The 20,418-nt window shown below is 45.1% G+C and overlaps 1 protein-coding gene across 5 annotated transcripts in view; it reads right to left on the minus strand.

The window, feature by feature from the left end:
- Positions 1-15,917, minus strand: part of bptf (bromodomain PHD finger transcription factor) — a 23,446-nt gene extending 7,529 nt beyond the window's left edge. For 2 of the 5 annotated variants that reach the window (XM_084036792.1, XM_084036794.1), the window contains exons 1-23: positions 15,171-15,917; positions 13,270-14,092; positions 11,970-12,190; positions 10,367-10,552; positions 9,916-10,098; positions 8,365-8,556; positions 8,169-8,251; positions 7,551-7,903; positions 7,196-7,327; positions 6,535-6,664; positions 5,997-6,132; positions 5,635-5,913; positions 3,976-5,515; positions 3,603-3,727; positions 2,983-3,111; positions 2,686-2,836; positions 2,453-2,576; positions 2,080-2,329; positions 1,392-1,559; positions 932-1,065; positions 721-832; positions 415-608; positions 1-227 (exon numbers count right to left, since the gene is read on the minus strand). The exon at positions 1-227 is cut by the window's left edge and continues 800 nt beyond it. In XM_084036792.1, the coding sequence (XP_083892918.1) occupies positions 1-227; positions 415-608; positions 721-832; positions 932-1,065; positions 1,392-1,559; positions 2,080-2,329; positions 2,453-2,576; positions 2,686-2,836; positions 2,983-3,111; positions 3,603-3,727; positions 3,976-5,515; positions 5,635-5,913; positions 5,997-6,132; positions 6,535-6,664; positions 7,196-7,327; positions 7,551-7,903; positions 8,169-8,251; positions 8,365-8,556; positions 9,916-10,098; positions 10,367-10,552; positions 11,970-12,190; positions 13,270-14,092; positions 15,171-15,690 (6,392 nt within the window). In that variant the 5' untranslated portion in view covers positions 15,691-15,917. The remainder of the gene's footprint in view (positions 228-414; positions 609-720; positions 833-931; positions 1,066-1,391; positions 1,560-2,079; positions 2,330-2,452; positions 2,577-2,685; positions 2,837-2,982; positions 3,112-3,602; positions 3,728-3,975; positions 5,516-5,634; positions 5,914-5,996; positions 6,133-6,534; positions 6,665-7,195; positions 7,328-7,550; positions 7,904-8,168; positions 8,252-8,364; positions 8,557-9,915; positions 10,099-10,366; positions 10,553-11,969; positions 12,191-13,269; positions 14,093-15,170) is intronic. The other 3 variants (XM_084036793.1, XM_084036796.1, XM_084036795.1) reach the window with 3 other exon arrangements.
- Positions 15,918-20,418: the final 4,501 nt, after the last annotated feature.

Below are 20,418 nucleotides of genomic sequence, written 5' to 3' on the forward strand. Positions count from 1 at the left end.
GCTGACATTTGGGATTGAGGCATCTGAGCGGGTGCTGATGTTGGAGCTGATGAGGATGGGGGGATGGGAGTGAAGAGGAAGCGCTGGACCTGGCCGTTGGGCATGGCTGCCTGCATTAGCTGCTGACCAGGAACAGGGATGACCGTTACACCCTGTGGGATGATTTGCAGTTGTCCTTGGGTCTGGCCCTGACCCTGGATCACCACCGTCAGACCTGGGTTTCCACCCTGCAGAGTTGTAGACAAAGGAGTCTTACCATCAGCTTACAGTGATATAATTCTCTCTTTTTACAGCTCAATTTATAACAAAGATATAAGATACTATACAAGAGCAAATTAACAACAACAAAAAATGCCCACAACAACAAGAAATATATAGTATGGAGGAATAGAGGAGAAAAACATGTGCCCTGACCTGAGCACTCTGTGTTAGCTGCATGAGCTGTGTCATAGTGAGTTTAACTTGACCCTGCTGTGGTCTGTTGGGCTGGGAGGGAGCCACAGGTGACTGTCCAGGTGCTGGTGCAGGACCTGCTGCCCTCTGAGCTACAGTAGTTTGTACAGGTGTTGAACCAGGACCCATCTGTGTCACAGTCGGCTGAGGTTGGCCTGGAGGGGATGAGGATGGAGAAAGAATGTTTGATTTGTTGTTCGTTAGGCCTGAGACACAAAGGCTGAAGACATTTATTTGCAAACAAAAATGATCAGTGAGACAGAACACCTTGTTGAGGCAACGCTGGACTTCTGGCCACTGCTGTTCCCACAGAGGTAGACGGGGTAGTTAACTGGCTCATCGTTGAGATGGGCTGCAATTGGCCTCCTGCTGCGATGACCTAGAACATCAACCGAAGGTAAACCCATCAATCATGTTGCTCAATATTCCCCCTAGCTTCAAGTATAAACTGAAAAGGAGAAAGTGAAAGACAACAGACCTGTTGCTGGGTAGTTGTGGAGGTGGTGGCTCTCAGGTTGATGTTGCCAGTAGTAGGATGTAGTGTGCTGTAGGTCCGAAGGTTTGCAGGGGGCCCAGAGGGGAAAATGCCCAGGACTTTCTGCTGGACTACACCTGTTGATGAGTACAATTACATGAGAAAAGAAGCAAATATGCATTGGGTAGATGGTGCGATACAAGGATGTAGAGAAGCGGTGAGGCATGCACTGAGTGCAGAGAAGGTCTCTAAAGCAGTAAAAAGCTCCGGTTCATGGGATAACTGTAGTTTATACACAACTCAGACAAAAGTTCAGGCAAAAAGACCTCCAATCTTTTGGCCACAGAAGCTCTTTTAACACTGGTGGCATCATCAATGCTCATTGCTAATCGAAACGCTTCCATCCATTGTGGGTGTGTGTAAGCACAAACCAGCGGAAATGGATGATACTCGTGCTCCCTACCTCCTTGAGTGGTGGGCATGTTGAGCGTGACAATCTTGCTGTTAGCGGGGAGCGGGAGTTTGGCGGCGAGGACCTGGCCAGCCACAGTCACTGGGCTGCCAGTGATCTGGAAGGTTTGCTCTGAAGTGGCGATGCTGCTAGCCACGGTGGACACCGAGCCAATGGAGGCTGCAAGACACACCATGCCACCTGCAGTCACGCGTACCCACAAGGGCCCCCACCATAGCCAGCCTACGGCTGTGGTGTCCACTGGAAGGTTTGAGTCAACGAAGGGGCTGATATTTTTTAAATTGGGGATTATTGCTTTGCCATGTGTTGACATTCTGAGGATACGCAGGCTCTCCAGTATCTCGTTAAAAGGACTCAAATTGAAAATCCAGGTTGAGCAGGATTAAAAGTGGACACCACGAGCCATAAAAACATTTTGGCAAGCCAATCATATTTACTAATGTGGAAATTGACACAAAAAAGAATGGCTGTGGAAAGTCATGCCCATAATTGTCTCCTTACAAACTGATATGGCTGTCAAACAGCGATAAAAAAAGACAAAAATAATTCTTGTAACAAAGTTGTTTGCCTGCCTCTAACACATGGTGGATCAGAAAGCGCGCAACTCAACATCATTCTAATTAGAGATCCAGATGGGAGTAAGATGACTCAAATGATACCCGCCATGGTTTCGGCTTACCTGAGGTGTTGTTGGTCTGGCCCTGCTTGACCCAGGAAGCAAAAGACTGATGGAAGTTTTTGTCTTGCTGGAAGGAAACAGGAGAGCCCAGTTTGGAGGCCAGGACCATCTTAGTTCCAGGTGTGACCTGACCTGTCCTCTGGCCCACAGACACTGGGGTGCTGGGAGTGCTGGGTGGGCTGGCCGAGGTGGTGGCCATTGTTGTGGGAGTGGAGCCGGGGGTACCCGGCCTCTGCTGCTCCAGACGCTTCTGTAACAGAAATGTTGGAACATTTTAGACATGTAGAGTCGGTTGATCTCTTAGTACATCGTTAATAAAACTGATACCGTGTGTGTGTGTGTGTGTGTGTGTGTGTGTGTGTAGTGTGCACACCTGCTGGGCAGCCTGTCTGGCCTGTTTCAGCTGATTCTCCAAATGGGCCTTGACATCCTCTGCTGTCCTCAGAGTACTGCCAGTCTTGGAGGGATCAATACCCTGCGACTTCTCCCTCTCCAGTCTGTAACAACCAGGAAGAAGGTGATCAACAGGTTTGAATATTTCAGTGTTCCCCAAAACAATAAAGCTTGGGACCACAGGCCAGAGGAGGCTTGCTTTGTGTTTGTCACCTTTCAGCGAAGGCCCTGATCTCCCACAGCTCCAGGTCCTCCTCAGCCACCCAGGTCTCCACTGCTACCGGCCCGGTCAGCTTGGCAGGCTCATGCTTCTTAGGCCTCAAGGCGCTGGAACGCAGGCCTTTCCTCTGAGGAGTTGGGGTTTCTACTCGTTGCAAAAGAGAAACAAACTTTGAATTCATTTAAAAGTTGACAAAACTCTTCCAGCAATCAATCTGGGTCTTTCTTCAAATGTTCAATTTCTATTTGTTTTATTTAAATCATCCACCGTTTGTGATGTTGAGCTTTTACCTTTGGGAGTGTCTCTGTTTCCGAGGGGACAGATGATCTTCCTGATGCAGTACTCTGAGCGGATGCCGTACGGCCCCACGTCTCTTCGTTTTATGATCTCTGTGGTGGTGATGTCTGTGTCCGTGGTTTCTGGGACAAGAATAAAACGTATCAGCACAATTAATTTGAAATGGCAACCATTAAATAGGATCTATTACACTTTTCCTTTGCTGTGTAGTATCGCTTTTATGTGCATGTAAAAGGTCTCCAGAGTGTCAAAGCCTAAACCCTAAAGCCTTTACCACAACCAGATAACAGCAGTAAAACTCCTGTTATCTGGTTGTGGTAAACCAAGCTTTTCAGAGAGGCTGAATAGAGCTGCTGCAGAACAGCCAGGATGGGAAAAATAAAGGCGTTTTTTGCAATGTAGGATGTAAACATGTTCTAGTAGGAGCCTGAAACACAAGTATACACCAGAAAAGGAGCAAAATAGTTCCTCTTTAACAGACACACAGAAACAGAAGAGATAACATAAGAAGTTATACGTTTGAACTAAAAAAGACACTAATGTAAGAAAGGCAGACAGAGAAGGAAGCCCAAAGGAAGATCAATACAGATGAAGCATCAGTGTATTTTCCCACCTTTGCGTGTGGTCCCTACAGCAGCAGAGGGCTTCACAGCCATGTCGTCCCACCTCAGGCAGGACCACAGCAGCCTCAGCATCAGGCTGACCCCAGCCAACGACCTCACAGTCTGGAGGCGGTACCTGAATGCGACGCAGCCGTAAGAAAACAACAGGAGCTATGTTTACAAACACAATTCAATATACTGTATTTGTATTTTTACATCTGGGTAATATTGTGCTCACGGAAAAAAACTTAAGTCTGCATCGATACTGTTCAACATAATTAAAAGAAGGTTTCCACGCTGCTAAATGTATGCTACAAGAGCCAGGTCTCAATGCAATCCTTAAGAATCCCAATCAATGTTAAAAGATCTAAATGGTCCACCAACCGCCATGTGATCCCAAAGGTGGGCCGAGGGGAAGGGTAGGGCCATATGTCGAGGGCAGGCTTGGCGTTGTAGTTGAAGATGGGCACCTCTCGGATGCCTGCTCTCCTCGCCATTCTCTTCAGGTCATCATTAGGCAGGATGAAGATGCTCTTCTTGCTGCTCTTGGTGACAAACTTGCGGTAGGACGGCAGAGCTGTCCCCGAGCGGGCCTTCTTGGACTTGGAGAACCTGAGAAGGCTGACCCGGTCTTTGGTGGAATACTCTTTGCTGATCGTCATGGAGCTGGTTGAGGGGCCCATCTTGGTGTCGGCGGGTGGAAGTTTAGTCTGAGAGTCAGCTGCCCTGGAGCCGGGCTGGGTGGTGGTAACGGAGGAGACTGTGCTGCTCGCTGCTGTAGGCGGTACCTCAGACTGACTGGTATTGCTGGACACGTCGGTTGTCGGGGCATTTTGAGACTCCGTGGCGGTGGTATTAACGCAAGTCTTCAAACCTTCGCCGCTGCTGTTATTGTCACTACTATTACTGTTCAGGCATGAAGGGCTCGAGGATGGAAGTTTAGCAGGTACCGTCTCCCCGCTGTCCATAGCCACATCCACATTCTTATCGACAGAGTCCTCTTTCTCTGCCACATGGTTCTCTATTTTCGGGACTTTCAGGGGAGGTGGGTGACAGATGTCGGACAGGTCATTTTGCGAGAGGTTTCCATTCATCAGAGACTTGACAGGCTCTTTAATATCATCCTGGACTCGACTGGCTGGGTCTGCAGGGGCTGTAACCCCAGGTTTCCCATTCACCTGCACAGGACTGGCCTTGCTGTGGTCTACCTCTGTACTCTGGTCAATGCCTTGCTCAATTTCCTCGTACCCACGTTTCTTGGGATTCTCCCCCACGCGAACCACCTCTGGCTTCTGTGTTATTTCTTTGCCTTCTATCGCATCTGATATACAATTGTTTTTACTGTCGGGCTCCGTGCTTGACAAGGGTCCTCCATTCACTTCTGTGTGAGCCACGGCCTCCCCACAGCTCACCTGCACAGCATTTGCCTCGGCCTGTTTGCTGTGGTTGGGTGCTGTGGTTTCGGATTTGACATCCACGTCTTCCTCGACCTTCGTCTGCTCCTGCTCAAAGTTAAGCTTTTTGACTACCTGGTCTTTCACTTGAAGGCCCTCCTCCTTTTCTACTTTTACACACGGCGTCACAGCAGGCTGCTGTTTGCCTAGTGTGGATCCTTCGCTCTTAACCCCGGAAGCTGACTTTGAGGAAGCCGTTTTGGAGAGCAGCGCCGCCTGTCTGACTCGCTCCAGCCTCTGCTTCTCCTCCAAGGTGAACTGTTTTACCCGCCGCTCCAAAAGCCCATCCAGTTTGGACGGCTTCACCTTCTTCTTATAAGCTGTCCGCAGCTGGAAGCCCTCGCTGACATTCACAACATCATAGTAGGTCTTGGATGGCTCCTCATTCTTGGGTTGTTCAACTTTCTGGATCGGTTCTTCTCTCACTGGATGCACCGAAGGCGAGGCTGAACCGTCGTTTTCAGCTTCATCTATAACAAAAAGACACAGGAGGTCAGTGGATGATGGATGATGAATATATCGGTCCATAAATGGCATCAAGGGAAATCCAAAGATAAAACGCGAGAACATTTTAATTCTTAGGATTTACCTTTCTCATCACTTGAAGCAGCAGTTTCTGTGCAGGGGTCAACCTCTATTTTTGCATCTTCTCTCTTCTCTTCCTGCTCCTCCTCCTCCGTGGGTTTTTCTTCCTCTTTTGAGGTCTGAGGTTTGCAGTCCTCCTCTGATGAAGTGCTCTCAGAAGACGCAGTGATGGGTGCTTCTTCATTGTCCCCATCTGGTGTGTTCTGAGAAGTCTGCTTCTCGGTTTCCATCAGCTCTTTCGGCTTATTAGTGCAAACTGCTGCATTTTCCTTCCTCATTTTAGCTACAAAGAAGACAGCAAAAAAAGCACGATGTGAGCCACATTGCCAGCAGCAGGAGAATTAGTTGAGGAAATATTACCCTTACCCTCCAGTTCTTTGCGGTAGTTCACATTTGTGTTGCCTGGTAGCTTCGGCACAAACCGTGGCACATGAGTTTTACTGACCCAGCTCCAGCCACCATACCCCGTTACCCTGTACTCCTCCCCCTTCTGCTTCCACACCTTGAGAGAAAACCACACAGGTGAGGCCCCAAATAATGAAGCTTTCAGATTGAAGAACATGTATACATATTATCACGGAGACCCAATATTAACTGTAAAGCAGCCACAATGACATAATAAAGCTCTGACAATATTTTCCAACCAGGACTACTCGTACTTCTTCAGTTGTCAGGGGATACGAAGAGAGATCGCAGATTAGCTCAACTAAACCAGTTTTCAAAGAACAGAGAGCTATAAACTAAACAGTTAGCTGAAGGTAATACATGATTAATCTTACAGGGCTGTGGGGTTACGTCTGATTAAAATGTTGGGAAGTGCTGCTCTAGATCAGTATGCACCATGTAAAACCCCCTCCATGGCTCCAGGAGCAAGTGGATAACAGATGAAAGACTGTTGTTTTACCTGGTGCTTGATGGGAATGGTGTACTTCACCCAAGTTGCCTGCAGCAGCGTCTCCTCATCCTCCAGTTTTTTCTCGCGCTTTTTCACCTTCTCTTTGTCCTCCCGCTCCATGGAGGTCATACGATGGAGCCTGAAGCAAGAAAGTACAGTATGCAACTAAGATGTGAGGTGCAGTAACAAAATGAAATGTTATTATTCAGTGTGCAATGCTTGAACTTTGAAGAAAATCGAGTATTGGAATATCTTAGTGCTTAAAATGTCAACCACATAACACTGGTTTGTATTTTGTCTACAGTTTCGGTTGTGAGTGTTTATCTGTCTGCTGCATATCTCACATACTACTGACCAATCACATTGTTTTTTGTGCATATATATGACAATTCTTATACCATGCTTAAAGCATGGTACACATTCTCATTGAATATACAACTGTACTGTGTTGTATATGAATACATACATGTATGTGATATCTGAGACTCAAACTGCCTCACTGAAAGGTTCAAATAGATGAATTGAATATGTACCTGCCAATTTTTAAGATTGATGGACACATCATTTATTCATGTTTCATAAAAATGTATCTCTAAAATGAATGATTTGATAGATTTTGGAAAGCACACTACACACTAACGTGCTTATTATTGTGCCGACAGTTGTTTACCTTGTGTGTCCAAGAGAATCCTTCCATACAGGCAGCATGACCACTGGTTTGATGGCACACTCCAGTATGGCCAAGGCCAAAGCAAATTCCCTGGCCTTGCTGCACATCTGCACTGCTTTGTTCCAGTTGGTCCTGAAAAGAAAAACAGACACAGATTATATAAAACAATAGATAACACAGCAGGCCTGCATATTTCTTCCCCAAACAGTCATCATATTTGAACATCCCTACTTGAAATTAATGTATAAATAGCCATTTATTATTTTGACAAAACTTGGTAAGTCAAGTTTGTATCGGTTCCTGTTTACCGGCTCCTTTCCTTAAGAGCCTCATGTTAACTTGATCTGCATTTTACCTGTGCGAAGCCCAGTTAGGGTGCATAAAAGGTCCAGGAACGCTCGTCTCCAGCTGGATGATGGTGAGACGCAGGGTGGAGACGGTGAGGCTCCGCGAACCGTAGATGGAGCCGTTCCATTTGAACTCCGACGCGGTGGTCAGGCTGAACTTGTGGGAGAGGTGGCGTCGCTTGTCGTGGTCCTCGCGGTGCTGATGTTTGTTCAGGGCCAGGACGTTGGTGCTGTACTGGTTGTGGTAGACCCTGTATTTGCCCTCCTGCCCCAGTTTGAACAAGGTGTTCAAATTCACCGTCAGGTCCCTCTTCAAGAAGCTGAGACGCGTAGACTCGCCATCAGAGCGCACAGGAGATGACTGAGACGTGAGAGGGAACATTACATTCAAATTAACTATGGGACGTAAAAATACAATACTCCTAGAGATCAGAACGATTTTGATACATGAAGATGTTTCTCTACTTTTTTCATTACATTCAGCATAGTCAATGCACCATTAATGCCAACATAAAACACTTTGCCTGCATTAAATCCAGGATCCTAGTTAGTCAATCTAACTGTTAGAACAGATTTATTAAAATAACTACAACATTAAGATTGCAAGTGGAAAAACCACGCCTCACCTCTTCGCTGCCTCTGGCCGTTTGGTTATTGGATTCCTGTCCTGCTGGAATCCCTTGATCAGTCTTGACCCTGTTGTACTCGTCTGACATTCAGAAAGTGGAAACAGAGACACTGAGAGACAATGCAAAACCCAACCCAACCCAAAGTCAGTGTTTAGCTACTTTTCGGGCCCCGGCAGGCCTCACTCGTGTTTACCTGTGCCATCCTGGCTGGTGAAAGAGGACTGGGAGGACCGATCAGCCAGGTCAGGCTGCTCTGGTTTCCTGAGGCCTGAGACCTGGCTGCTGCCAACGCTCGCCTCTGGTTGAGATGACTGCTGCTGGGGCTGATCTTGGGAAGTGTCGAGGTGCTTGTCTTCACTGCTAGACTCGGTTTTCACATCGTCTTCTAAAAATAAACAGAAACGTAAAGTATGTAACGTAAAATGAAGCATTAGTGATACATTGCAGTAGCAGCAAAACCTTGCAACTTCTTACACGAGAAAAAAGGCTATGGAAATCCAAAACAAGCCGTAAACTTGCTGCAAAGCCAAATCAAGGCACTAGCTCTGCCTTTGAACTGTGAGGAGAGGGAGTCTTGCATTTATATGCGGCTCTTTGTTGACGAGGTAGCAGGTGGGGCTTCCCGGCAGACGGCCTTTTGTCCGACCAACAGGAACCCACCCAAATGCCCTTAAATTGGAATGAGAATAAGGAGCCGGTTGTGACAGACGTGGCACCCAAGCTAAATGCCAGGAACACCGTCCACCGCGGTGCCAAAAGCATGCTTTTCAAGGCTGTGAGCGCAGGACACGACATAACACGACACAATGCAGCAAAAATAAATGGCCCATTTGGCTAGCAAAGCAGGTGTTGCCTGCAACAGCTTGAGGTTCATGCGCAAGAGTAGGTCAAGAAAAGATAAAAGGCAGAAAACAGCCAACAACAGCTTGAGGTCTGTCAGGAAGAATTAAATATCTTCTCACCATCTAATTAGATGTTAACTGAAGATTATGAAGAGATGGTGTGAAAAGGAATATTATGGTCACTCCAGTGTTGCATGAGCAGTGAGAGCTGCATAGTTTTGGTCAAGCTACTCGAAGAAACGAGGATGTAATGGCCACTGTTAAAAGTCTTGTGGCTGAAATATTATTTCTACGCACAGAGAATCACAAAGTCCTCCTTCTCGACTCAGGAATATGTAATATAACATGGTCAGACACACACACAGCATCCAGTCAACAAGACAATAAACAAACTGTCTGAACCAAACAAACAGCATTCGTGATAGAAGTATAGCAACATATGATGCTAAAAGCCAAGGGAACAGCCACAGCGGTCCATCAGGTGTTGGACGGATATCTGAACCTTGTAGACGTAGTGGAATTAGAACAAAAGAAAATACATAAACGGTCTAAATTCAAAGCACTGGAACACCTACAATCACGCCAGTGATTGCCAGGGATACACTGCCATTCAAAAAAATAACTAAATCACATTTAGTTTTCTGTAGTGACGATGAAACTACAAATGTATAGAGACTGAAAGGGAACCAAAGTAGCCAGTGCTTTACACCCAGCAAGGCAAATGAGCGACGGGGAAAGAGAAGGGCATGGTTAGTGGCAACCAGCACAGACAGGCAGACAGATGAAGATGGATGTGCTGCCCGGCAGAAGGGCATGAAGTGGAGGGATGAGATGAATGGCAAGAGCTGCTGCTGATAGCTGGACACCAAAGCCAACATGAGTCCGTCTTTGACTCGGAATACCTGTCTTTTCCTGCTTTGCCAATGGAGGGGACGCCCCACTCTCCCGGCTCCCGCTGTGAACCGGCAGCGTTTCCTTGCCGGGTTCAAGCGACTCTGTTTTAGGCACGGCTGCCTCCTGGATGGTCGAGCCGGGGTCGGGGTCAGACACGCAGCCCTCCTCAGCAGCAGGGGGATCTGCGGCTGCTGTGGTACGACATACATGCACAGGGCGAACAGCACCGACCATAATACACCGACCATAATATACCAGCAGCAAGACCTTTACCTCTACGAAACCGTCATAATACGGTTTCGTAGAGGTAAAGGTCTTGCTGCTGCAGAGATCGCTGACGTGGTTTACAACATAAGAACAGCAGCAGAAAGAAAACTACACCCGTTATCAGTACTATTAGGTCTTCTGTTAAGGAGTAATTTTCGGAGAAATGGTTTGTAAAACAAAATGACAGAATACCTTGTGAACTAGTGTCTTCCTTGGTCTCAGTGTTTTTGTGCTCGTCGTTGTCGAGCTGCGATGTGATCTCAGACGTGTCCTCAGCCGTCTTCACAGAACCCGTCTCTGCTTCCTGCTTTGGGTCTTCTACTCGCCTCTTCCCTTCCTGTGCCTCTCGCCTGACCTTCGCACGCTCCACAACCACACCTGAAAGCAACGGGGAAACATATTTTTTTAAATAATATACTTGATAATATGTTTAATATATAATATTCTTTTTTTTTTTTTAATTATCCAAGTTGGGAGGAGATCGTTACATAGTAAATAAACAGATGATATAAATATGAATACATTAGATTAGATTTAAATTACATTCAGTATTTCATTATACTACTAATTCCTCACATTTGCTCCCATGAAAAATGATCAGGGCTGCAACAAACATGTTTATTGATAGATCTGCCAATTAATCTTCAATTCTTCTATAAAACCAAAAAAAAAGAAATGAAAAGAAAAAAGAAGCCTTGTAATTTCCCAGAACCAACATTATGTCTTCAACTATCTTGTTTTACCATCAGTCCAAAAGCCATGGATGTTCAGTTTACTATCGCATTTCTTAAAAAGCAGCAAATCCTCACATTAGCGAAGCTTCGATTACATTTTCAGCAATATCTGAAGGAAGCGTTCTGGTCAGTAACAGCGGCATCACATTTTCCAGTGGACCAAATGCTGCTCATCAGCTCCAGGTGACTTTGACAAGTTGTATATAAATTAAGAAATATAACAACATAGAAATAATGTGAACATGGTCTTAGACTCAGGTATATCTAGGGTCTACAGATCAGCTAACCCAGCAAAGGAAGTTATTCACATCCACATAGATCCAAGTTGAGGCATATTTTCTTTCCTCAGAAGGCCTGATTATCCAAATGTAATCTCCTATCCGTCTAACGTTTCATACGTTTTCACTGGGAAAGAAAAAGCCACGTTACCAACGTCTTCAACGTAGAACACAGGAAGCACTGTGGTGCAGCAGCAACACCCACAAATCACTTATGACGGGAAAAAAAAAAAGCTTTATATAAAACATTTCTTCCATTTAGGGCTGCAGAATACTTATTCAGACCTCCAGATTTCTACAGAAGGCCAGAGACACGTCCCCCAATAAAACATACTGGCAGTTAAGTTGGTGACAGACACAGGGAAACTGTGACGAACACAGATAAGGCCCCTTGTCACACACTGGAAACTGCTGGCAAAGTCATCAAGGGCTGTCTAACCACTAGGTCTCCTTGGAGGTAAGAGGAGGAAAACAGTTGCGTGAAGAAGGAAGAAAAGCTAGCACCTAACATTGGTGAGTTGACTGTCACCATAGCAGAGCACTGCTGCCTGAGGATAGGAACTGTGTTATCTGAAGCTTCCACAGACTGTTTCTGAATGGAACCCTGCAGGACACAAACAGTCGCCTTCCCTCCGATAAGTTAGCTGTCAGATGAATACTTTCCCTTCGAATGCTGCTCACATGAACATCGTCCTACTCGTAGGTACCACAGGATTACACTACTGCAAGGTTCAAATGTATCTCTGTTTTTTTAGGGGAATCAAGACAATAGCAAACTTGTACCGTTGACAGCGGAGAGGTAGGATCTATTGTTTCCACGGGCTTTGTTGGTAAGGTCCTCCGTGATGGCCATGTGAGCTTGCACTTCCTCCTTCATCTCCTCCAGGGTGGCGTAGAGGTCCATCTCCCAGTACTGCTTATCCAGGCTCTCCATGAGCTCCTCCAGCTGCTCCTTGGTGCTATAGTACCAGATCTTCTTCTTCTCGTGCTCCCCGTCCACTTCCCTGGGGGTTAGAACAGGAAAAGGTGCTTAAAATTGTTAAATACCAGAACAAAACTACTTTACTTCCTCAATCACTCCAATGAAAGGGCTGGTAAATATGGAAACATTTGCATGAGTTTACTTAAAGAAACATTGTCCTTTATGCTTTGTGTTGAATTAAATCAACTCCTCTATAAAAAAAAGTATCAGTACAAGAATTAAATTATATTGCAATAGTCAGTTGATTCATACAGAATCATAACAACCATTTGTGAAAAATTAAAAAGGACAGGTTACAGGCTCAACTACTCGGTAATCTCTTGGTGCACAACAGCTCAGCTCCAGCAACATTGACTTAAAAACAAAACAAACCCAATACAAAAACATTAGTAGGCTCTGTCAGACACCGTCTCACAGTAAGTCTAACGTAGGGGGTGAGGAGGTAACCAGGCAACACAATCACTGCCGGGAAAGATGAAGGGCTTGGATTGCGTGTCTCTTTTAAAACCTCCATCCAATCAAAGTAATGACTACATACACAGAAGCACGCTGCTGCCTTCCACGTGATTTTCACTGCAACTTTCGCTTTCGTTCGACAGCTGTTTCAGGTTTTAGCGTGGAACAGTACATACACGTGTTTGCATGCATGCAGCATCTGGGAATGTGAGACTTCCTTCCAGGAAATTGTAATCAACCCAGCTGCAATTTTGTTTACATGGGTTTTTTTTATTTTTATTTACCAAATTGGTTTTGTTTGTGCCTCTATACTTACTTTCCTACACACTACTATTGCCCTAACTGTACATACCTATTATAGACCTATGTAGTAAATACTTTAACATACTCATGTTATTACTACGGTCCATACCTTGTGAGCTATATTTATACAATTAACTAACTAACTGAATTTTTAAGAAACTAGCAATGTGGCTAAAATCAAAATCCCTGCATTAATGAGCATGTGATTCTGTGTTTTAATAATACATATTGCTATATGCCAAATTTCAACTTGTTGCATTGAAGCAATGAGCAGGAAATGAAGCCGTTGACACAGAAAGGTAAACCTAGTGGAGCAGAAAGGCAGTGAGGGTCCTAACTTACACAATAATCCTTCTGTTGAGGAACCAGTATTTCCTCTGGTGGCGGTCATATCCAATGGGCTCCTGGCGGATGTAGGGCCTGTTCTTCTGCGCCTCCGTCACACAGTCCGTGACACCTGGCACCTTGTGTGCAACGCAAATCTCGCACTGCCACTCGTCCTCTGGAACCTCCTCCAGTGGCGGTTTCACACACTCCAGGTGGTAGACCGCCGAGCAGGTCTCGCAACACAGCAGGTCGCCCAGGCGGTGACACACGCGGCAGTGGTCATCATACAGCATACTGCCGTCGGACATCAGCTCCTCGCGGGCGATGTTGGTGGTCAGAAACTGGTCCACCAAAAACTGTAACACCTTGATCTTACTTTCAAGCGGACCATAGGGATACTCATCCACCTCCTGATATGGCAGGACATGGTGGTACTCCCGGTCGCTCTCACAGTACGACCGCAACACCTCAGGCCATGTCATGCCATCAATAAAGTACAGAGTGGAGTTGACGCTGTCCTTTAGGTCAGCGGGGCCGAAGGTAGTGTTGGAGGTGTCCTCCTCACGTAGGATGACCTTCAACAGGGAATTATGGGTCTCTGCTATTAAAGTGCACTGCTCCTGGCCTACAAGTGCTGCGCAGAAGTCCTCAAAGCGGAAGGGGGACAGACGCAGCACCGTGCTGAAGTTCCGTATCACCTCGTAGATGGAGGTGGCGTTGAGCAGCTCCTCACTAGGCACCAGGAGATCCTCGGAGGTCTCGGGAAGCTTAAGAGGAGGAATCTCCTTCTCCTCAAAGATGGGAGTGTGAGGTCGGGGAGCCCGTACTTTTTTCTTCCCTGTAGGATACAGAAATTATATTGGTAAACCATAATTAGATGATTGGATCCATAGACTACATCAGTTATTGTAACATTACACATGATGGTAACGTGATCAACCTCATCCTGCTCATCTGCAGGCCTGTATGGCAACAACCAACTTTTCTACCTCCAACATGCAGCTGAAGATGCTATACAGTGCAGTTTCGAAATTTAGTAGTAATTCACATTATTCTCAAGTCTACGGTGTGATTTAGTCGCCATAAGCACTCAGAGATGAAATTCAACATATTAGTCTGGTTCCAAGTTGGTAGCAAACTTAGAACTTATCCTGTGGTGTGCTACTTTTTAGCTAAACGAAGCTGAATCTAGGAAAACATTAGCTCTCCAGCAGGCAAATCACGTTGATGTCAGTCAGAAAACACATTACAACCGCTTTTCTTGGTGCTGCCCCTTGAGAGACATAAGCTGTCGTGTTTATGAGCTTTGGAGGGATGAACTGGGGTTGACTAAGTTGAAAGCTGCTCAAGTGTAAAATGACAGGTATGCTAGCCACGCTAATTAGCTAGCTAACTAACTAACTAGTTTCTGTCTTCTTTTTTTGTATATTCATTCATTCAGAAATCACAGGTGACAGTTCGCCTACACATCAGCTAGTATTGAGGGTATTTTAAGGACGTAAAGTTACCGTTATCCAACGTTAGCGTGATTACAGCACGCATCATGAGCTAATTTCAGTTGCTAACGTTAGCACGCTAGCACGCTAACTGATATACTATTTTGAGTGAAGATGCATTCGCGGTAATTCGTAAAAGCAAGTGTGAGTGTTTTGAAAGGCGTGCTTTGAAGTGTGTTGACAATCAGCTAGACTAGTAATACAGCTACCGATCCAATCCACCTGCAGTGGCAGTCAATGAGCTCACTGCGGCCTGTGTTCATACAGTGTGCATTCTCCATTTTGAACAATAACCTTACTGCTTCCTGCACTGATCAAAATCAACAACGTGCAGCATTTATGGAGGCTTTTCCCGACGCCTGCAGTGCACGTTGAGACACTGTGTAGTTAACCAACTGCCTGATGGTGGTGTTTATTTACCCGGGGTGCTAGCGTGTGTGCCTTGACTCCGAAAGCTACTCTCTGTACAGTAGCTGGCATCATCCGCCACCTCCTCCTCCTCCTCCTCGTCCAGCACATCCTCTTCAAGGCAATCGGACTCCTCTTTGAGGGCCTCGTCTTCCTCGGACTGAGGTTCCTCCTCAACAAACTCGTCCTCTTCCGACCTCAGACTGACAGCGTCGTCCTCCTCGTCGCTCTCGTGGTCGTCGTACACCACTGTTTTGGACGCCGCCGTGCGCTTTCCTCCGCGGCCCCTTTTGCCTCCTCTCCCACCACCGCCGCCTCTACCTCGTCCCCTGCCCCGTGTTGACGTGACGGAACCCGCTTTCCTCTTTTTGGCCGACTTGGCGGGTTCCCTCGTGGGGCTCTCGACGTCCTCGTCCCCGCTGTCCCTGAACCTGGGCTTTAGATTCCTCCTGGGTCGTAAACCCCGGGCCGTGGCTGGGGAAGACTCCTCGGCTTGTAGCGGTTTGGGCGGCCTGCCCCTTTTCCCTCTCATGATAGGCGAAATCTATTATATTACAATCCCAATTTTTGCGTTTGTGTAGCCTACGCGAACGCGAGCGAAAGCGGCACTGCTGCAAAGCTGGACCGGCGGGGATTCAGGCGATGCAGTAACCCCGGGGAGCCCCCGTGTCTTTTCGGGTGTGAAAGCTCAAAACGTTAGCCCGGCGTCCCGTTTGGGTTCGCCTAGAGCCGCCATTTTTCTTCTTCTCTGCCTCTCTGGCTGAACAAACAGCAGGCTCGCAACTAGAGGAGAGTCACGTGGTGCTACTGCTTCCAGCTCAGCGGCAACAATGACTGAAATGACAATCACTCACACTTACTTTCACGTACGACGATTCATTTTTTTTATGGAAGTATGTGTGCAGTTTCACTTTTAATGATACGTGTGCGGGTTGTTGCAGAACCGCATTTCACGGCAGCTTCCTAAATAGGCGAGAACGAGTGGTGTTAAATGCGCACATAGACTTTCAGGTGGAATATGTGTTGGAGGATGTGGTCAAAATATATAGAATTTTCGTAATATGGTTATATGTTCTACCTGCTTATATTCTTGATGCGTTAAAGTCACGCAAGGTGTCATACAGTATGACGGACGAGTATACATCATATTTGATCAGTTTATCAAATACCAACTCACAATATAATTCCAGGGTTTTACATTATTTATTCAATCCTAAATATATAAGCCGACTACGCTCCTTTTACAAATTAACGTTATGTAGTTTTCTTTCCCAAATATCGTACAACTGTTACCCATATACAGTTAGATGTCACTGAGACGGCTTCACTTTACATCATTAACAATATTTCCCATATCATATATCATATCCTGAGTATGCGGTATAAAAAGGTGTGATATAATGTAATGGGGTATGTTGTCGTGGCCGAGTGGTTAAGGCGATGGACTAGAAATCCATTGGGGTCTCCCCGCGCAGGTTCGAATCCTGCCGACAACGAATTACGTTTTCACTTTTTCACTTTATTTAAGCAGTGTTTTTGAATCACGGTACCGTTTTGGATATACCATTCTACCCACAAAACGACCACACATTTATGTGTTGAAGGTAAGTCAACAAAGCAAGGTATAGTAGACGTGGCCGAACTCACCACTGTATTGGTTTTAAAAACAATCCAACAGCGCCCCCCACTGCTCAGATACGCGTAATTGCTAGTGTTTTTATTTAGATCGATAAATCCCAAATTATTTTTACTTTTGTAACGACAACGGGAGACTAAGCTTTCATTAGCGGTAAATGTTGGGTTGTATTTGAAAGTATTTATCCACACTAAGAAATATAGCAGTCAAAAATACTTTAAAGAATAATCTTTGTCGACAACGTAATTTCTCTCTGAGGGTGCAGCCATTTTAAATTTCACTCATACACAAACACATGTGACTACCGCCACTGAGTAAAAATGCAGTGTTTGTGTCTCTCATACAACATCTGATTATTAATTGAAATCTACCGAAAGCTGGCAACACATAATATTTCGATTGATCCTTGTAGTGTGGAAATCAACCAGTAGGCGGCAGTAATATACCATAAATGACTTGAATAGACAGCGTCCAGCAGTCTCGGGAGACCAAATCAGTTTGAATTGAAAATCTGAGTTTAAAAAGATTGTTTTGCTATGTTTTCTAGTTAGTAGTGAGACAGCAGCAACAACAGACTAGCAGAGGTAGTAGTAATAATAATAATAATAATAATAATAATAATAATAATAATAAAGTAATACAGTTATTACCAGCAATCAGTAGTGGCCAATCTGATACACTGCACCTTCAATGGTTCCTAATTCAGTATATTACAGGAGGGAGTTAGGAGTGAGATCAATAATAACAGTAAACATGGGCAGGAATATCAATAAGCTACTATTTGTGACTCCAACCGCCTGCAACCACGGACAGTATGAGCCAACAGGCCCCTGAACACAGACTTCTCAAAGGGCCCCAAACTCAGCCCACAACGGGGCAAGACACCCACAGTTAAAGAGACTCAAAATGACTGTGTCTCTACTTAGAGGTTTAGGTCCAAGTGTCCCCGGGCCTATACCCGGTAGGCCTGTTCGGTAATCCATCCGTGATACTCCCATGATATACAGGGAACAAGGCCTTCATTTTCCTATAGCAAATGCATTTTCCACAGGGAGTATATTTATTAAATAAATACATAATATACGTCTACAAAATCCAGACATCTTATTTCATTTTACTTGAATCCTATTTATCTATGAACAACAGTGTCAATGCATGTGTGCGTCTCGACTAAACTAAAACTATCACTGACTATAATAATGACCCCGAGTGACTGGCACTCACAGGTCACCAGTTCACACGCTGATAATAATCTTCTCAGCCCTGCACGAAATGTCCTACTCACTTGCAAATCCCCAAATCATCTTAAAATGTCCAAACGAGTGGAGAGCAGTGGGCTTTTAATGCTGGCACGACTATACAGCAGCAACATATGGCAAAGAGCCTAGTGGAGCTTGAGAGGCAAAACCCCCCCCCCGGGGGCAGAGATTGGGAGAGCTTCTCACAATAATGAGACTTATTATTTTAGATAGTTTAGTTTCTTTTATTGTTTCGATTTGAATAGATGTGCCATCGGTGGGCGACTGAGCCCACAAACGTCTCACTGCGTTACTTTCCCATTAAAGGCAGAGTAGGTCATTTGGAAAAACCACAGAGACTTTGACTCTGAACGCATCACCGAACCCCAAAAGTCCCGCCCCCTTCGTCCAGAGCTCTGTTCAAAGCCCCTCCCCCAGAACAGCAACTAGTGCCAATCAGCTATTAAAAATTGGATATCCCTCAAGGTTAATGACATTCCATCCATCCATCCACATGGACAATCTTAATTCATCTACTTCTGATTTTATTAACATTATCATTCTCATAGGTAAATATCATATTCACTGTAGCAAATGGAGAAACAGTACGCCATCCTTTATTTGGTTTATAAATAATTTTAAATTATTTAAAAAAGCAAGAAAGATTTATGGCGATATATCTCATTTCTTACTGTTTTGAAATATACTCCTTTTATTTCATGGTGTTGCCTCTTTTTCCCTTTTGTATTTTAATGGTCTTGCATAGGTGATTGGAAAATATTTATTTTTACTTTGCATGAATTCCCTTTTTTCTGGGTTTTTTTTTTATAAAGGATTGCAATATATTTTATTGCTTGTGTGTTTTTCCTCTACAAGCTTTTGTATGTTTGTGGTATGTTCAATAAATAATAATAAAAAGAGTGCCAATCAGGAAGTAAGCATTGACAGACAGGCAGGCCATCCAATTATTTTCTTCTGATGGCTTTTTTGATTGGACGGGGTTTTAGTCCTGCCATGGCCGGAGATGACATTTAAAAAAAAAAAGATGTCAGAGCATGTATTCATTGCTAGTATGTTACAAGAATCTCAAGTAATATAACAGGACGTGTTTCTGAATAGAATCACCCACTCAACCTTTAAAGCACTGGAGCAGCCTGATAGCTTTCATAACTAAAACACATTCCAGATGAGAGGGCCGGAAAGGGGACAGCAACACTGATGTCACGGCCCGCTCAAGGCGACACGAGTGAAAGCGGAGAGCGAGAGGAGATCCGCGCTGAGTGCTGGACGTCCAAACAGTGGAGCAGACGGTGCAGCAGACCGAGGCTAACGGGGCGTCACAGATCTCACTGGGCTGCATGCACAGCGGCGCAGCTTCCTCTTCACTGCCTCCTCCTCGCGTCCACGGGCGCGCGCATGTCATCCGCGCCTCGAGAGCCACTCAGGAAGGGTGTCAACACGACACGTGGCCTCGCGTCTTGAGTCGGCGTTCACAGATTATATATAGAGGTGGTTTAATCCAACACAAGCATGACAGAGGCAATACCATTAAATGCGTCTGGCTGGGCGAGACCATCTATACACGCATATGCTCGTGTGTGTTATTTCACATTTATCAAAGCATGGATTCATTTGAAACGTGTTGCAGGTTCAGGTTTGATGATCAAAGCTGAATAACGCAGCTCTCAAACTCGGCTTCTCTGACGTTCACACAGACCGCCGTCCTCAACAGCGTTTCTGCCAAACATATCAGAGCTCGCTTTGATATTTGGCTGATGTATTACTGACTAATCCCAAGCAAGTGTCAAGTCTGCAAGCTGCTTTTCATACTGCACCCCCACGTATAGAAACCACGGGCGGTCTGAGGTGGGGAGATGCATTCATTTAGAAACATTTACATTCATATTAACCTTTGAAAGAAGACACCAGCCATGTTTCTTTCATAAACAAAAAGTTGGATTCATAAGAAATAAAACGCAGCACTGCCCTCACTTAAATGTGAGCAAACTTTAGACAAACATTGTTGTGTAACAGACTTAGGACTCATGTGACTCCAACCTATTACATTATATTTTCACACAGACATTTCAATGTTTCATAACAAAAGTAGAACGAGACACAAAACCAGACACAGGAACATCAAATTGTTGCTTGGTTTTAGCAAATGTTAGTCTTGTTTTACCTCGAAACCAAACAAATGACCAAAAATATGCAGCTTATTGTAGTCAGGATTATTATCATACAGTATATGGCAGTATTATCTCCAGGCTTTTTTCTTTCTGAATGAGGAAAAGCAACCAAATCAAAGCTAAAAAAAGTCAGATTTAATCAAAACACTCGCCCCAAATGAACCAAACCAGATCCTGTAAAAAAAACGTAAGACTCG

This window comes from Eutrigla gurnardus (assembly GCF_963514095.1).
Source record: "Eutrigla gurnardus genome assembly, chromosome: 20".
Taxonomy (NCBI): domain Eukaryota; kingdom Metazoa; phylum Chordata; class Actinopteri; order Perciformes; family Triglidae; genus Eutrigla; species Eutrigla gurnardus.